Here is a 16,680-nt window from a genome sequence, read left to right as displayed (position 1 = left end):
TTCCTAAACAAAATGCAGACTGAAGGAGGAAGGAGTCTCCTGGGAATGGCCCGGCGTCCTTGCCCAGATCACCCACCATGATCCCACATGGCCCACTGTTGCGCCCCTTCCCAGGACCATCACCCTGACCTGGCTGGCCACTGTCCCTATGATGGCTGTGGTGGCTTTTAAGCCCTATTATCATAACCTGCAGTGCATTAAGACACACTCTTTGGAATGCTTCAACTAATAAATTAGTAATAGTTATTAATCAATCATCAATCAATCCCTCGGGCCTGAACCTCCTTCCCAGACCAAAGCTGACTGTCTTTTTATAGTCATGTTATGAATTTCTGCAGACTGGACATCCCACAGGAGCTCCAACTATAACTGCCCCAAAGAGCACTTCACCAATCATGGCCCCGACGAGGACAAGGTGGGGCAGGTGGCCTGGGCCCTGAAGACCTAAGGGTGAGCTCTGGCTTGCACAGGGACCTCCAGCTTGCCCCAGCATCTGCTAAAAGGTTTTTGTGCCAGAGGCTTCCGAGTCCCCCTGCAAGCTTCAAGAGCATTTCCATTTGCCAGCCGGCCAAACCGGAGTATTAGAGAGCACAGACTCCACCCAGCCCAGAAGCTTAGGGATCGGGGACCAGGAAGGAGAAAGAGAAGTCAAGGGAGGTCTTTAAAGTCTAAATTTATTCAGGTGTTTAAACGAACAGAAACGACATCATGCATCGGTTACCTTTTGCCCTTTTGTACAACAGAACTTAAGTGCTCAGATATCTCTGCAAAGGTTTGGCTCTTGCTTTCTTTTTTTTTTTCCTTTCTTTCCAGAACGTCAGGCAGACTTTTCAATGTTATCCAGTTTTGCACAGTCACTGGAGTGTCGCGTCATGAATTATTAAATCAGTGCTTCGTGGTAATACATAATTTCTTATCAATTATTCATGCTAATGTGTGTGTAGTTTACTTAATTGTGTTATTGACGATCAAAAGTAATTTCCTGAAAGTCCTCAAGGACACAAAATTTAATCAGCATAACTACTTTTCGGATGCAATGCTGTTAAGTATTCTTAATTTGCCCAACAGTTCACTTATTTATGTACCTTTCTGGAGGAAATACGAGTTTAATCAAACAATTAGATTGAAGAGTTAGTGTGCATGAGGGCTGGAGCGTACATTGCCCAACCAAACCTTCGTAATTACAGGGAAATGGGAGCAACTTGGCCGCTTTTTGGCAAATCGCTTCATCTTTGTACTCAACAAGCAAAATACAGCAAGAACGGGGGTCTGGCTTTTTTTTTTTTTCTTTTTTTTTTTTTTTAAAGGAGACAGTGTGTTCCATCAAATGTGTTGCAGTAACCGTAAGTGAGGCACGATACACTTAGGAGTATTACAGGGGAGGGGGTGCTCCTGAAGAGGTAAGGGGAGGCAGAGGGCCTGGGAGCACAGCCTCTCGATTATCAGAACTGAAGGAGAACAGCCATCATGAAAGCAATATCTGTTTGCGTGGAAACATCATCAGCCAAAGCCACCAAACGACCACAACCTTTCCAGGACCCGGGCCAGGAGCGGGGCTCATGCTATTGCACATCTCCCTCTGATCTCTCCGAAGTCACCGTCGCGTGAAAGAACACGGCCACGCTAGACTGAGGCAGAAATCTCTGTGAAAGTTGGCCCTTTGGACTCCATTCTCTTCCGCCACACGGAGTCATCTTCCTGGCTTTCCTGTCTCGTCAACCTCTCGACATACGGGGATAGGAAGAAGGGCAGCTCATCTGGGCATAAGTTTTTCAGGGACCTCCCTAGGGATTTCCTACCGATTCAAGGGCTCTGGACCTTTCCTGGGCCACAAAGCTACGTTCTGATTGGTGAACTTCCCATCACTCTTCTGAAGAGAGGCGGGGCCTGCAAGTGAACACTCTAATTGCAGGGGACCCACACACAGAATCAGCAGAGCAGCCCCCATCCCCGAACTGACAACCTGCCTGACTGGACCAGGTCAGATGTGCCCAGGGAGATCTGCTAGGGTCAGGACCACAACGTCTTCAGCCCATATCTTGTCACTTCCTAGCCAAAACCTCAGCTAATTCCTTTAAACAAGACAAAGGAGGCCGATGCCAGTCTTGGCTGAAAGGAGTGAGAACTGGTTGATAGTCCACCAGTTCTGTGGTTCTTAAGCAATATGAGAGTGCCCGTCTCATTTCCTGTCATGAGATGTCGCTTCTTGGCATCTTTCACGGATGATCCTTGCCACAGTCCTTGGAATTGACAAGACCTTCCCAGATATCTCAAAAAGGATGGTGGAATAAACTAATCTGCTTTGCTCCAAGGCTGCTTGGCCTGGAAAATAAAACAAAACAAAAAAAGACAAAAAAAAAAGCAAAAAAAAAAAGGGCCTCATCACAGAGCAGTGTCCAGAGTCACTACACTAAGAGCCATCGGAAAATGTCACCAAAGAAAAAGCGAGAACAACACAGCCTACCAGCAGAATTCTAGAGGGACTCTCCAGGTCTCAACCAGCTTGCAGGTCCCGTTTGCCCTGTCAGATCCATGAGGAGGTGGCTACTCCTTGTGGTTCAGAGGCTGGCAGGGCTGAGGCTGAGAGAAGCAGGGGTGGGCAGGGCTCCCAGCTGGGTTCTCCGGACCCTCATACGCTCTTCTCGCCCTCGCTCTGTTCCTTCGTTGGGGAGGGCTTGTCCTGGCTGCCTTCGGGAGGCACCTGCTTGGAGGCAGGGCCGGGGCTGCTGCTGGTGGACGGCAGAAGGTTGGCAGACTGCAGGACAGCTTCTGAATGCTCGCGGGCCTTCATGCGCAGGGCAGCCACGCTGGCTGTGCGGTTACTCTGGCAACCGTAAGTGGGGAGGAAGGAGAGCCCCATAGGGTCTGGGACGCAGCAAGAGCACAGTGGGCCCCCTAGAGGAAGGAAAACAATAAGCTCTGTCAACGTTCATACCCTGGTTCTTAGGGCTGGGGAGGGGGCTGGGCCCCAGAAGAGGGACATTGATCCCCTTCGGTTTCAGATACTAGACGGAAGACAAAGTCACAGGTCCCCAAAGATGCATGGCTTAGGGCATCCAGTTGGTCATCCAAAGGACAGTCAGAGCATCAAGGAGACCCGGTCAGTCACGGCCAACGTACACACCACAAGATTGTTATGAGGGTCTGATGACGTCCTTCCACAGCCCCAAACTGTGTGCCAAGGCGTCCTTAACAACTCTCCGTGAGGTGCTGCTGGGTACCCAGCCTCTCTGCCAGGCGCCGAACCATCTGCTAGCTCCAAACCACTCCTCGCTTCACCGTGAGACCAGAAAACATTCCGCTCAAAATTATCAAATCTTTGCGACTCATGACCTTGCAGGGACCACACTGGGGGGTCGGGTCGGGGTGGAGACCACATGGAATATAAAATGAGAGTGGCGGCGTGCTCTGCCTGCCGTGTGGGAGAGGCTGAGCAAGGCTCACCCTGTACACCAGCTCGTCACAAAGGAGGGCTGGCTGTTTAAACCGATTATCTCTCCGGCTGTAAGAATCCTTTTCCAAATGCCTGCGACGTTGCTGAGAAAATACAAGGCTCACAAGGTCGTTGGGATCTGGCCATTCTATGGAAAGAACTGTTGGCTGCTACTTATGGCTCAAGGGCTGAAAGGCCTGAGGCCTCGGGCTCTGAAGTGGTTGTTGAAAATACACCAAGCACAGACCTGTGACCTGAATCCTTATTCTTACTCAAGTGGTGTCTCTCAACGAACAAAGATGAGTCACAGTGCAGGAGCATCCTGAAGGGGCCCAAGCCAGAGCCGAGAACCATGGGAACTATAGAGTCCCCTGTCCCTGATTCACCTGCCGTCTTCGACATGCCCGTAAGTGCCCGTAAGATGGTTTTCTCCTGTCTCCCACTTCAGACCACCTCAGAGCAATAATCCAGACACAATGCTCACGCCCACTTTGCCTTCAAAGCCCTGCAGACCCGTGTGTCACAGGACCAGCGTCTTGAGGGGAGCTAAGTAGTGTCTACATGCGGTGGAAGGCCTCCACCCTCCCTTCCCAGGGACAAGCTTTGCCTCTCATGGCCAGGCCAGGCAACTGCTCTATCTCCTCTTCAGCAAATTCAAGCATTTTGCCCCTCATTGCCCTTCCTGCTCAAAAGCAACAGGAAGCTCCCCTCGGCCAAACTTGCCATCCCCTCTTATCTCCAATATGGCCCTGAGCAGGGTTAGTATTCTTCCTTGCCCTCTCCAGCTAAGGAGTCAGAGGCTCCATGCCTTGTAGAAGTGGGAGCAGCCCCTCTGACACCTTAACACGATGGCTGAAACACAGCCGTGGATTCCTGCCGTGGTTTTCCAATGAGGACCTGATACAGCTACCTTGGTAGCAGCCACCAAGATGAGGGGGAGAGAGATATCACCAAGGTCAAGCGCACAAGGGAATTCGAAGAACCATTTTCCCGACTCTGACTGCCTGGCTGGCATTGAACCTGAGGTGCATTTGATCAAGCCCCGAGTCCTGGGTGTTCCCTGTTCCCAGTGACTTCACACAGACAAAGTGGTGTGCTGACACTAGTCATGAGACACCACAGGTTCTTCTGGAAAGGGTGTGTGTGTGTGTGTGTGTGTGTGTGTGTGTGTGTGTGTGTGTGCTTGTGTATATGTGTGTGCACAGAAATGTGTATGTGTGGGTATCTGTGTATGAGTGTATGTGTATGCACACATGCATGTATGTGTGCACTTGAGTATGCATGTGCATGTGTGTGTATGTGTGGTGTGTGGGCACTTGAGTGTGTGTGTGTGTGCTTGTGTATATGTGTGTGCACAGAAATGTGTATGTGTGGTTATCTGTGTATATGAGTGTATGTGTATGCATACATGCATGTATGTGTGCATTTGAGTATGCATATGCATGTGTGTGTATGTGTGGTGTGTGGGCACCTGGTGTGTGTGTGTGTGTGTGTGGGCACCTGAGTGTGTGACACCTGAGTGTGTGTATGTGTGTGTGTGTGTGTGTATGTGTGTGTGTGCGTGTACTCTGCACACTGACACCTAAGGCTTCCCTAGGCAGCCTTATCCTCTCCAAGTCCCCTTCCCAGCAAGGCACTTGTTTAAGAAAACCAAGGATGTGAGAACAGAATATTAAGAATGGTGATGCCTTTGGGGAGAAGCTGGCAAAGAACCTGTGAGTTCTCTCAGTCTGGAAAGTCCACACTTTTCTATGATGACCATAAACATCATTTAGACCTAGAGACCTTCTATACTAATGAATGGTTAAAAGAAAGAAGACAGGAGATGGCCAAGCACAACCCAGAGGGAGGCCAAGTGTCAGGAGCCCAGGGTCCCACACAGGCTGAAAGCCCCTCAGAGGCTTAGGGACCTGGAAGGGCCTCAGCCTTAGCAGTCACTGTGCTGGGCTATCCTAGAGAAGCTAGTTTTGCCATGGAATAGGACTTGTTTCAATGTGTCTTGTGAGGTAGGTGCTCTGTGACTCCGGTGACATCTTCTGTAGAGTACAAAAGGGACAAAGCTTCTCCTGAGGCCACAATCCACACTCCCTAGATGTCACCAACAATGGTTCCAAGAAAGTCACCAATAACTTCAGCCCTGGTCCTTGAACCCCAGTACCCAGTTTGTGGCCTGGTTCTCACCCCACCCCCACTCTAGACAAAGGGGAAACTGAGGACCAAATGAAGTCAAAGGCTCTAGGGAATCCTACGATTAAAAACACACCATGGAGCGGCATTCTTCTTTGAAAGGGGACACTGACCCACGTCACAACAAGAGGGGACCCCCAAGGATTTGATAAGTAAAGTTAATCATTAGGAAGACAGGACTACAGGGTTCAAGTCACAAGGAGACATTCAAGAAAATAGACAAGTCTATAGAGACAGAGAGCAGAATGCCAGTTCTTAGGGGCTGGGGCAAACAGGAACAAGGGGCTGATGTTTAATTGATACAGCTTTAGTTTGTGAGATGGAAAGGATTTCAATGATCTAGCTAAGTGGACAGTAGTTGCCCCCAGCCCTGATGTAGGACTACCGCAACACCAAACCCAAGGATGCCCAAGTCCCTTGTAACAAAGTGTTTGCACAAAACCTGTGAGCATCTCTCACCGGCTTTCCCTCATTTCTGAGTGATACAAGTTCTGAGCAAGTAACTGCCCTGCTGTATTGTTTAGGCAATAATCACAGGAAAAAATTTGTCTGCCCGGGTCAGCATAGATCCGCGTTTTTCTAAACAATCCCTACCTGTAGCTGGTTGAATTGAGGAAGGTGGGTCTCATGCACATTCAGGATTAGCAATGTTGAAATACACAGTTAAAGGTAATTAAGGGGTTAGAAAGCTGGTTCTGCAGCTAAAAGCACAAACTAATCTTGCAGAAGGACCCAAGTTCAGTTCCCAGAACCGACATCAAGAGGCTGAAAACCACCTGGACCACCAACTCCAGAGGCTCTGACACCCTCTGGACTACAAGAGCATCCAAATGCATATGCCCTCCATGTGGACACACACACACACACACACACGGCTAAATTCATTAAAATAAAAATTTTAACATGGTTAAGATGACAAAATTTGTCAAGTGCACTTTACCATAATTGAAAATAAATTTCAGACAGTCAGGGTCAAAGGATAGGTCCACCTTGGCCAGGGAGATGAGAACCCAAGGAGGTCTTCAAATTCCTACAGCAACTGAGAAGCCCCAAAGTCACTGGGGCCACCCTACACTGGCCTATCCATGCAGCCTCATACCCAGTGGCTGATGCCCTCAACCCTGCTGGCTTGGTGGTTCTTTGACTAAGGCCACATTACATATACTAGTGCAGGCTTACAGAAGAGACCATGAAGCAGGGCATTGACTCTGAGCTGAACACGGACCACAGAGCTCCTGAAGCATCCATCAATGGTCAAGGCATCTACGTGAACTCACATACGCCTGAACAGCCCATCCAGGAAAGCTGAGGAGTGAAGCCTTGGCAGAGTGAAGGATGTCTGATGGAGCATCAAAAGAGCCTCCCCTTGCCCTTCCTGCCCTTCCCTGCCCTGCCCTGTCCTGCCCTGCCCTGCCTTGCCCTGCCTTGCCCTGCCCTGCCCTGAATAATGCATGGTAGATGTGACCAGCCGTGATGGAAAGGCGGATGAGACACACAGGAGAGAGACTTCTGTGATAGCATCAACAGCAAGCAGGAAACAATGGTAACAGGACAATATCTAGCAGGGAGACATGTAGAATCTGTGATCCAACTGTCCAAAGTGAGACCCGGTTTGTCAGTGAGCATCTTGCCAACTGTGACTCCATGGGAAATTTGTTGTGACACCATAATGCCATGAGCTGCCTTGATAGAGGCAAACCACGGAGGAAGGGATGGGGTAAAAATCATCTTCCTCTCTGTGGTGACTATACCGTGCCTTACGGTTTCCATCAGAAGAGTCCTGTCACTACTGCAGGGAAAGGGGCTGACACTCCTAATTGCTGTGTGCCCACATATATTCATTTATATCACCACCAGCCAACATCTCCCTGAAATCTCACAGCCATTTTTAAATAAAGAAAACAATGACTTCCGTATGTGGAATCCCTGTAAAACTAACTCTTGATTTCTCGGCAATTTTGCAATACTGAGAGGCCACCAGATGTCTCCACAGGCCATCATCCCAAACAGCTTCCTGGAACAAAACACTTCTGAGAGTTTGAGACAACAATAGTGACCTCTATCCTCCCTGCTTCCAGAGTGGTTGATGAACAAAGTGAAGAAAATTCAGGCCCAAGACCCATCTTTGGCGTCCTTAGACGTGCATTTCTGGCTTTAGAAAGTCCGGTTTAAAAGGCTGTCACAAACAAGAAAAAAAAAAATGTGACCGTTGACAGCAAACATGTTGGTAGGTAATACAGAGGAGACAAAAGCACAGAAACGGCCTTTAAAAAAATAACCTCAAAGCACACAGTAACCAAGGCCATTCAATACTAGGAAAAGCTGTGCAAAAGGTGATCTGAGGCTAGGGCTAGGAACCAACAAAACAGCTTGGTTGGATGGTACATGCCTGTAACGTCAGTGTTGGGGGACATTCTGGGTGTCCACTCCACTCGCTATCTGAAATGGTGAGCTCTGGGTTCCCTTGGAGACCCTGTCTCAGAAAACAAGATATGATGGAGGAAGACAATTGTTGGCTTCCACACATGCTTTAACAAGTACATATGTACACATACATATGGACAAACATTATATATGTTAGTATATGTGTGTATGTGCAAACATACATATAAGCAAATATTTTTAAATGTTTAGTAAAAGATAACTTGAAGCCATGGCAACAGAGACTGGCAAGCCACACAAAATGAGGTTGTATGAGTCCCTGAAACCACACATTTGTGACTATTAGTAACAGTGACATCGAGTTGGTCAGAAGAGAGGCTCAGCACTCTTCTGTAGTACTTCAGGGAGGTGATGGCGATGTCTGGAAAATGCAGGCAGCAAAATCAAGTCGTTGTTGAGTTCAGAGGTTCATAGGATGAAAGGTTGTCTCTCGGTCCAGCGAGTTGGAAGAAGGTACTTTTTTCTTCTTCTTCTTTTTTCTTTTTTGTTGGAGCTGGGGACCGAACCCAGGGCCTTGCGCTTGCTAGGCAAGCGCTCTACCACTGAGCTAAATCCCCAACCCCGAAGGTAAGTTTTGAAGTGTAACCCTGGCACAATGATCCAGGCAGGACCACAAATGGTTTTGTTTTGTTTTGTTTTGTTTTGTTTTGTTTTGTTTTTCTGTTTGTGAAGGATCACACTCCAGACGAACCCAATGCCAGATGAAAATATTACGAATTGGAAATGCACCTAATAGAGCCAGCCCGCCCAACATCCAAGCTCAGCCTGACCACCTGTACACACCCAGAACACTTACTTAAGTCCATAGCTGGACAAAACCCTTCAGCATCCAGTCTACTCTATAGGGCAGTGTTTGATCCCTCAGACAGCTCTGTGAGTACAACACAGCAATGAGAAGGAAGATGAGCAGGCAGTGTGCCTTCCAATCAACTGTTGTAATGACCAAATCAAAGCCCCAAAGCCATCATGGTGCCAAGACCTTCTGTCATCCCAAACTGCTGAATTCAGCTCCCTAAGCTACAGCTGAGATCTAGTCTAGAAACCACTGGTTCTAAGCCCTCAAACAGTTGTAACGTCCATAATCCTGCATGCGGAAAGTAGAGAGCAAGTCAAAGTCCCAGCTCAGGGCTTCTCTAATGTCCTCTTCTAATCAGCCTGATTTGTTCCAAGTGCCCCGGGGGACGGCCCAGAGAACAGGAGACAGGCATCAATACACTTATATCTGTGTGTTCCCTACCCTACCACGGGGACAATTCCTGCCCTGTTTCACAGCTATGTTTATCCTTCCAGCAAACTTCCCACCTCAGCCAGAAACAGTCTTTATTCTGTTGGGAGAATGTTTAAGAAGTAAGATAAAGCAAACATTCAAGGCTCCCGATTTCTAGACCTGGGAGGTGGGGGGTTAACTGGAGAGGGGCCAGCCTTCATCTACTCGTTTCTTAACATCTTACTTTGTTTTAACTTAGGAAAATCTATCACCATGATTGGGACAAAAATTAAATTCTCTACAAAAGTATGTTCTACTGTGGCACATGGCAATAGGCCTGTTGGTCAGTCTCATGTACAGAATACATTACTGCTGTGTTGAAATCGCACTGTAGGAAAGCAAACAGTGCCATGAAAAAGACAGGAACTAAATAGTACACGAAAAGTAGGTTTGGGGACAGGAAGTCAGTGTGATGCAATTTCAACACATGTGTGAGCCCCCAAAATTCATATGTTGAAACTTTAATCCCCACAGCGATGGTCTGGAGAATCAGAGTCTTTAAAAGTGATAAGGTCGGGGTTGGGGATTTAGCTCAGTGGTAGAGCACTTGCCTAGCAAGCGCAAGGCCCTGGGTTCAGTCCCCAGTTCCAAAAAAGAGAAAAAAAAAGAAAAAGAAAAAGTGATAAGTGCTCTACAGGAGCCCAGAGGGGCTGAAAGGACAAATGATAGGGATGAATGGGGGAGGGGAGTGTGATAGACAATGACCGACAGACAGACAGACAGATGATAGATAGAAGATAGATAGATAGATAGATAGATAGATAGATAGATAGATAGATGATAGATAGATAGATAGATAGATAGATAGATAGATAGATAGATAGATAGAAGATAGATAGATGATAGATAGATAGATAGATAGATAGATAGATAGATAGATAGATAGATAGATAGAATAAAACATAGGACAAAGAAAGAAAAGAAGAAAGAAAGAAAAAGTAAAGGAAAGAACATATACAGCTGTCTACTGTATCTGTGGGGAATTGGTACCAGGGCTTCTGCGATTCCAAACCCCATGGATGCTCATGTCCTTTAAATAAAATGACATTGTTTTTCTTACTCCTCCCCTAACCTTTCAATCATTACCAAATGGTCTGTAATAAAGACCTAAGAAAATACCAGTGCTGTGAGGACAGTTGTGCTGTATTTTTACCAAATTAGTCACAGGAAAAGTGTCTCTATGTTTTCCTCTGTGGTTGGTTGACTCTTTAGATGTAGAACCCTCCCTCCGTTAAAGAAAGCCAGTGGCATGCACATAGAGAATTTGCACACACATATGGCATGTTGATTTGTACCATAGATACATATGAATTTGTAACTGAAAAATGTTTAGAAATTATAAGTAATAAATTTTAATTTTAATAATAAATTTAAATGTATAGATAAGGGGAAAGGTTGTACCAGCGACAACACAGAGTGGTTCTGGTTGCTGGTTATGAATCATCTTCTGTGGGCATTGCATTCCATTTCCTAAGCTAACTGGGCATTGTTTGCACCAGCAGCACGTCTGGTGCTTCTTATAGCCTATGCCTTCCTGCCTGCTCCCATGCAGACGATGGGACAGATGTTGCTCAAATCCCCTGAAGCTGCAAAGACCGTATCCTCAGCTCTCAGCGAAGACTCTGAATGGCTAACGGCCCTCAGCTGCACCGGACCATTAGTACTGACATGGAGCTGAGGATGCACCGTGAGATTTACCCAGGAACACTCCATTCATCTCCCACTCAGTGAGAGTTGACATCTCGTCACATGGGACCCGAGCCTACAACACACTCCAAAGCCTACCTCCCTCAAGCCCACCAACTTCTGCCATCATTTGAAAACCATGGGATCTTCAAACACAGCGTGAGGATTGTTTCGTTTGGGAAACATACTACCTCCCGGACACTAAATTAAAACATACAATCAGATTTCCACTAAGTTACAGCAAATTCTGCTGAACTGATCTAATCGGCCTCTATCCCTATATGACATCATGCTTTAAAGCCTTGGTCTGGACATAAATACTTAATGTAATAAATACAGTCTGAAATATTTGATCTCCTTGGCAGTTTAATTGATCTACTGCAGAGACTGACAGGAAAATTAAATTAGCCCTGTCTCGTCTCCTCCAATAGCACAGTTTTCCTCCTAAAGGTCCATGTGATCTGAGGTGGGTGGCAGGTAGCATTCTGGTCCACTGTTTCCTTGTTGAACATTCGAGCTAAGTGAAGAAACTGGACAAAAACAGAGATCCAGAATGGTGAGACATTCCTTACCAATGCCATAGTCCTTTCGCTTCTTAATCAGGTGAATAAGTGAAGAACCATATTTCTAAGAGCCTTGCCTATTCCTTAAATTCTTAAAGAGAATCTATGTGAGACTCTGAGCAGATGCCCATGGTATTTCCTTCCTGGTGTTAGCAGTTATGGCTAGGTGTGCTCATCATAACCAGATACACGGCAAAGCCAAATTCATACCCAGACACTGTCTTCTATCACAAGGTACTGATGTCTGTTCCTCCTCCATGCTGAACCATGAGACAGTTGCTTCATGTGCACCGTTCCTCCAAGCTTGTTGTAAGCACCTTTCTCTAACTCCTGATCCCAGAACCAAACACTCCTGGTTTCATGCAATGCCATGCAAACATCTGGGGGATGGGGAAAGAGAAAGACTGTCCTTCCTGGAGATTGGGCCTATGTCAGTGTCTCAAGATTTCTGTTTCAAGCCTCCTCATGGAAGGAAATGCTACGGTCAGGGCAGTTACACACTGTGATTAAAACCAAGAGTATCAAGCCATTTTAGCAAGATCCTTTAGCACGCTTAACCCGGAATCACATACCCTGTGCTGACATCCTCTAATACATATGAACCCAATGTCTCGACATCCACTCATGCACTCAGAAAACACTCATAGACAGGGACCAATTCTGCTCACAATTGCCGCCAGGACTTTGATGTAATCTCAGGGATAGTGGTGGGGGGAGGGTCCTGTTTCTGACTGAATGCTTTCCTAGAGCTTTAAAAAAAATATATGTGCGAGCAACTCCCAGATCTGAGAACCCCCAGCACAGCCAAAGCAAGTACAGAGGCATGTATAAAGGCTATTTTTCTGGCTGCCTCTCTCAGCCTCTGGCACCAGCTGAATACTTCCTCTCAGCTCCCTGCACTCCAGGGCCCCATTGATTAGTAGGAAGGGCAAACCCATCAGCACCCATAGGAAACGACTTCCAGAAAATGAACTGTAGGTTTTAAGCTAGAAGATGACAGCAGGTGCCTGTCAAAGAAACAGAATCAATCCGGGAGCCTGGCATGGGGTCTCAGAGAGGGACACTTACTTGGGTGGCTAACTTGGCTTGCCACTGTCGGATGTACTCTATGACCTTGGCAGTAAGTAGTATTTTCTCTGCTGGCCTCAGTTTCTCCCACTGCTACAGGGAGAAATGTAAGGATATTCCTTACACATCATGAGTGCCAGGTTCTCCACCCCTCTAGAATTTGGAGTTTGAACATCACCTCAAAGGCCCATAAATTACCGGAGGCAAGTCCCCAGCCTGTGGTGCTATTGAGATGGTGGAGTCTTAGGCCATTGGGGGCATAACTTTGAAGGGGACATTGGAACCTGACCCCTGTTCTTCCTTCTCTTTGCGTCTAAGCTGCCATGAGCCCTTCTTTACCACATGCTCCTGCTGGAAAGTTCTACGCAATCAAAGGCCCGGAACAAAAAGGCAATAGGACAGAAAGACTGAAACCGTGAGCTGAAATAAACTTCTCTGCCTTTCAGGTTTAATATCTCATATATCTGATCACGATCCCACGAAGTTTGCACTGATATTAAATCATGAACAACCGCATGGAGAAGAATCGGGGACTGACTCGATTACTTTCCTCCTGAAGAATGACCACGTTCTGTCCCTCAGATTCCCTGCTCCCCTAAACATCTGTGTTCTGGAATCCACAGGACTACACTGGTTTCCTGGGGCACTGTGCACTGCCCATGCACCATGGACTTCTATCACTGGCCCTGGAGGCCACTTCCCGGGTAAGCAAATACCTGTGGAGTATGAAGCCCCCTGCCCCAGACGTCTACACCCAATCCCTTATCAAACCCAATTCAACTTCTCTTCCTTGTCATTTTGACCCTAAAGGCAATTCCTACTACTTACTAGAATTATTGTGCCAGGCTTGGAGACATACCTACCTACCATTTGCACCACTATGTGTGGCCAAAATGAGCCTCCTTTCACAGATGACCTGGGAACAAGAACTGTGCTGCTAGTCCGCATGTCTTGTGCATGCCTCCTTCCTGCCCAAGAAGCCCTCAGCCCTGGGAATCTCCCTTACTCTTTCAAAACCCCCTTACTGCTCTTCAAAATGAGTCCACTCCTCTTTGCATGCCCTTGCTCAATTCTGTCACCTGGCTCAGGATTCAGAGCCAACACGATTCCCTCTCCATCCCTTATCCTAACATCCAGACTTCTAGCCCCATATCACAGGGATATGGCTAAGCCACTGCTGGATGCCTTGCCCTAGAGGAGTCTGTAAATGCTCCGCTAATACTGGATGATGAACAAGAAAACTCAAGGTTTCTGAGGAATGCAGACAGCAGTCAGTAAGGACTGGGGTCGCTATCCCTAAGAATAGTTCTTCCTGAAGAACCCTTTCCCCACCCCCTGAGCGCCATGGCCTTCTCCCCTTCTCCCCTTCTTCATCCAAGCTTTGTTATCTTCCACTCTACAAAGCTACAGCAGAGGTGAGTGTCTTGCTAGGATCTAGAGGTTAGTCAGCTATGGCTAACACCCTGAAAGTGTGGCTAGCAAGAACTGGAAAGCAGGTTGAGTTTAAAAACAAACATCCCGGTTCAGATCACAAGATCCGAACCGATTCCTTACGACTGTGGTTGTTGGTCCCAAAGAAAGGTTTCCATGAAACATACCTCCCAGAACTCCTGGGAAATCGCCTCACTTAAATCTGGGCTGGGTCTGGGATTAGCTTTAATCACTACAATGTAGCAAAAATGGAACCCATCCTGGGCATGGTCTGGAAGGCCTGAGCTCCTGATTTTACACTCTTGGAACCTTAACACCAACTCAAACCCAGCCTAGAACTAGAGAAGCAACAGAGAGAAAGAGGGGGTGTCCCTGCTCCCCAGGATTCCTGTTCAAAATCTGTCTCTACATAAGAGAGACCATCTTACGTGTATCTGGCCCAGCTCACATCTGGCTTACAATCTCCTGGGAGATCCCAAGCAAAAGTAGCAGAGCTTCCCAGCAAAGCCCAGCCAGCCCTTAGAACTACGAGAGGATAAAACAGTTGCTGGTTTCTTATGTAACAGGCCCACGGTATTCACCCCTGGATTCAGCAAACATCAGGAGGAACGTACTTTCTGTTGGGCGTATACAGACGAGCATCTTGTAATCACTCCCCAAACAACAACTTCCCAGACATTTCAATTGCATCAAGGAGGGTAAGTAACCTAGCAGAGATTTAAAGTGAACGGGAAGGTGTGCAGACTATACACCAGACACTGCTCCCTTTTATTTAGTATCTACAGACTTTGGTGTCCATAGCGGATACTGAATCCAGTAAACACCAGAAACCAATGAACAAGTGTGCTAAGATTCAGGGTAACCACAGAACCTGGATTAGAGATTCTATGAAATTAAAATCAACAAATGTTGGTGAAGAGATGGAGAAAGAGGAACGCATGCTCACAGCTGGTGAGAATGAAGACTGGTGAGGCCACCGTGGAAGTGGGTACAGACACCTCTAAAGGAAGCTGCAAGGTGGGCCATCATACGGGAAGGTCAACCAAAAGAGTCTGGGAAACTGTTAAGGCAAGGGTTCTCAACCTGTGGGTCTCAACCCCTTGGAAGTTAAATAATCTTTTCACAGGGGTCACATATCATATATCCTCCACATCATATATTTACATTATGACTCATAACTGTAGCTACATTGCATCTGTGAATCAGCAGTGAATGTAATTTTATGGTTGGGGGTTGCCACAACATGAGGTACTAAACGTATTAAGGGGTTGATCGTACCATTAGGAAGGTTGAGAACCACTGGTCTATGGGAAACCTGCTACTTTGTAAGCTAATTGTAAATAAAGAAAGTCACAGATCAATCTCTTCATGATAATAAATGCAAAAGGCCTGAAGAAAATATTAGAAAATCAAATCTGGCAATCCATAAGAAGGAAAACATGTCACATCTAATTTGGGTTTCCTTCAGGAATGTGCAGTTGATTTAACGTTTTAAAATCCAATCAACATAAGTCATCACATTAACATAAAGGGAAATAAAGACCGTGGGGCCATTTCTGCAGCTGCAAAAGAAACATCTGATGGCGTTCTGTGTGATTTAAAAATCACAGTGCTGATTTTTAAATAAAAAGCTAGGATGGCAAGGGAGTCGTCCCCTTTGACAAAGGGCACCTTGAAAAAGAAAAACAAGACAGGCACGATGGCTGGCATTTCAAAGCTGAGGCAGGTGGATTTTGAGTTTGAGGCCAACCTGAGCCAGAACTTACACGAACCTCTTTCCTTGAAACACGAGAGGCTGAGACTACAGCCTTGTGGTCCATCCTGTGGCTAATGTGTGAGACGCTGGGCTCAGTCTCAAGCATGACCAATAAGTGTTAAATGTTAAGGATCGCATGAGCCCAGGAACTCAAGGGTAATGAGGGCGATACAGCCAGACTCTGTCTAACAATAAAACAATAAAGAAATCACTGTACCAGGAATTCTAACCATCAAAGACAGACCAGAGAAGGAATAGTATACAGTTGTGAAAAAGGAGACAAACTATACTTGGAGATGACCTTCTCAAGTAGATGGGCCGTCACAGAACAGCCATAGCTTAACCTAACTACATGGCTAAATCTTGCCAGCACGATGCTGAGTCTGAGACACCAGACTCCCCGAGAGTGGGACTGCAGTAATCTTCAGTCATGGGTTACTCGAAGACGGGAGTGTCCTCTGAGAAACACAGAGACGGTTTTGCCACAGTGTGAAGGGGCATCAGAACGCACTGAGATCTCAAAATGTTGGAGCAGCATGATGAGGCAGTAAGAATCTTACAAGACATTCGTGGGCTTTGGCCAAAACATCATGGGATGCACATGTGTTATAATGTGTGGGATGCGGTGTGTGTGTGTGTGTGTGTGAAGTTCAAACGGTCAACACTACAGTGTTCCAGAACACCTACTTCAAGGGTTCCTAGAACTCAGCAGGCTGACTGCATTTAGCATGAAGCAAGGCAACATGACCAGAATGGGGCTCATGTGGTCAGGGCTTCTGGGGCACAACCAAGGTGGCAGCACTGTGTTCAAACCCCTCCTGGAGCCCCCAGTACATGCCTTATGGAT

General features: G+C 46.8%; 1 protein-coding gene across 1 annotated transcript in view; it reads right to left on the bottom strand.

Moving 5' to 3' along the window:
• Window positions 1-789: 789 nt before the first annotated feature.
• Window positions 790-16,680, bottom strand: part of Drgx (dorsal root ganglia homeobox) — a 29,638-nt gene continuing 13,747 nt past the window's right edge. Inside the window, exon 7 of the mRNA XM_032919036.1 lies at window positions 790-2,895. Coding sequence (XP_032774927.1) covers window positions 2,630-2,895 — 266 coding nt within the window. The 3' untranslated portion in view covers window positions 790-2,629. The remainder of the gene's footprint in view (window positions 2,896-16,680) is intronic.

This window comes from Rattus rattus, chromosome 13 (genome assembly GCF_011064425.1).
Source record: "Rattus rattus isolate New Zealand chromosome 13, Rrattus_CSIRO_v1, whole genome shotgun sequence".
Lineage (NCBI taxonomy): Eukaryota > Metazoa > Chordata > Mammalia > Rodentia > Muridae > Rattus > Rattus rattus.
This window is presented reverse-complemented; position numbering and strand designations above follow the sequence as displayed.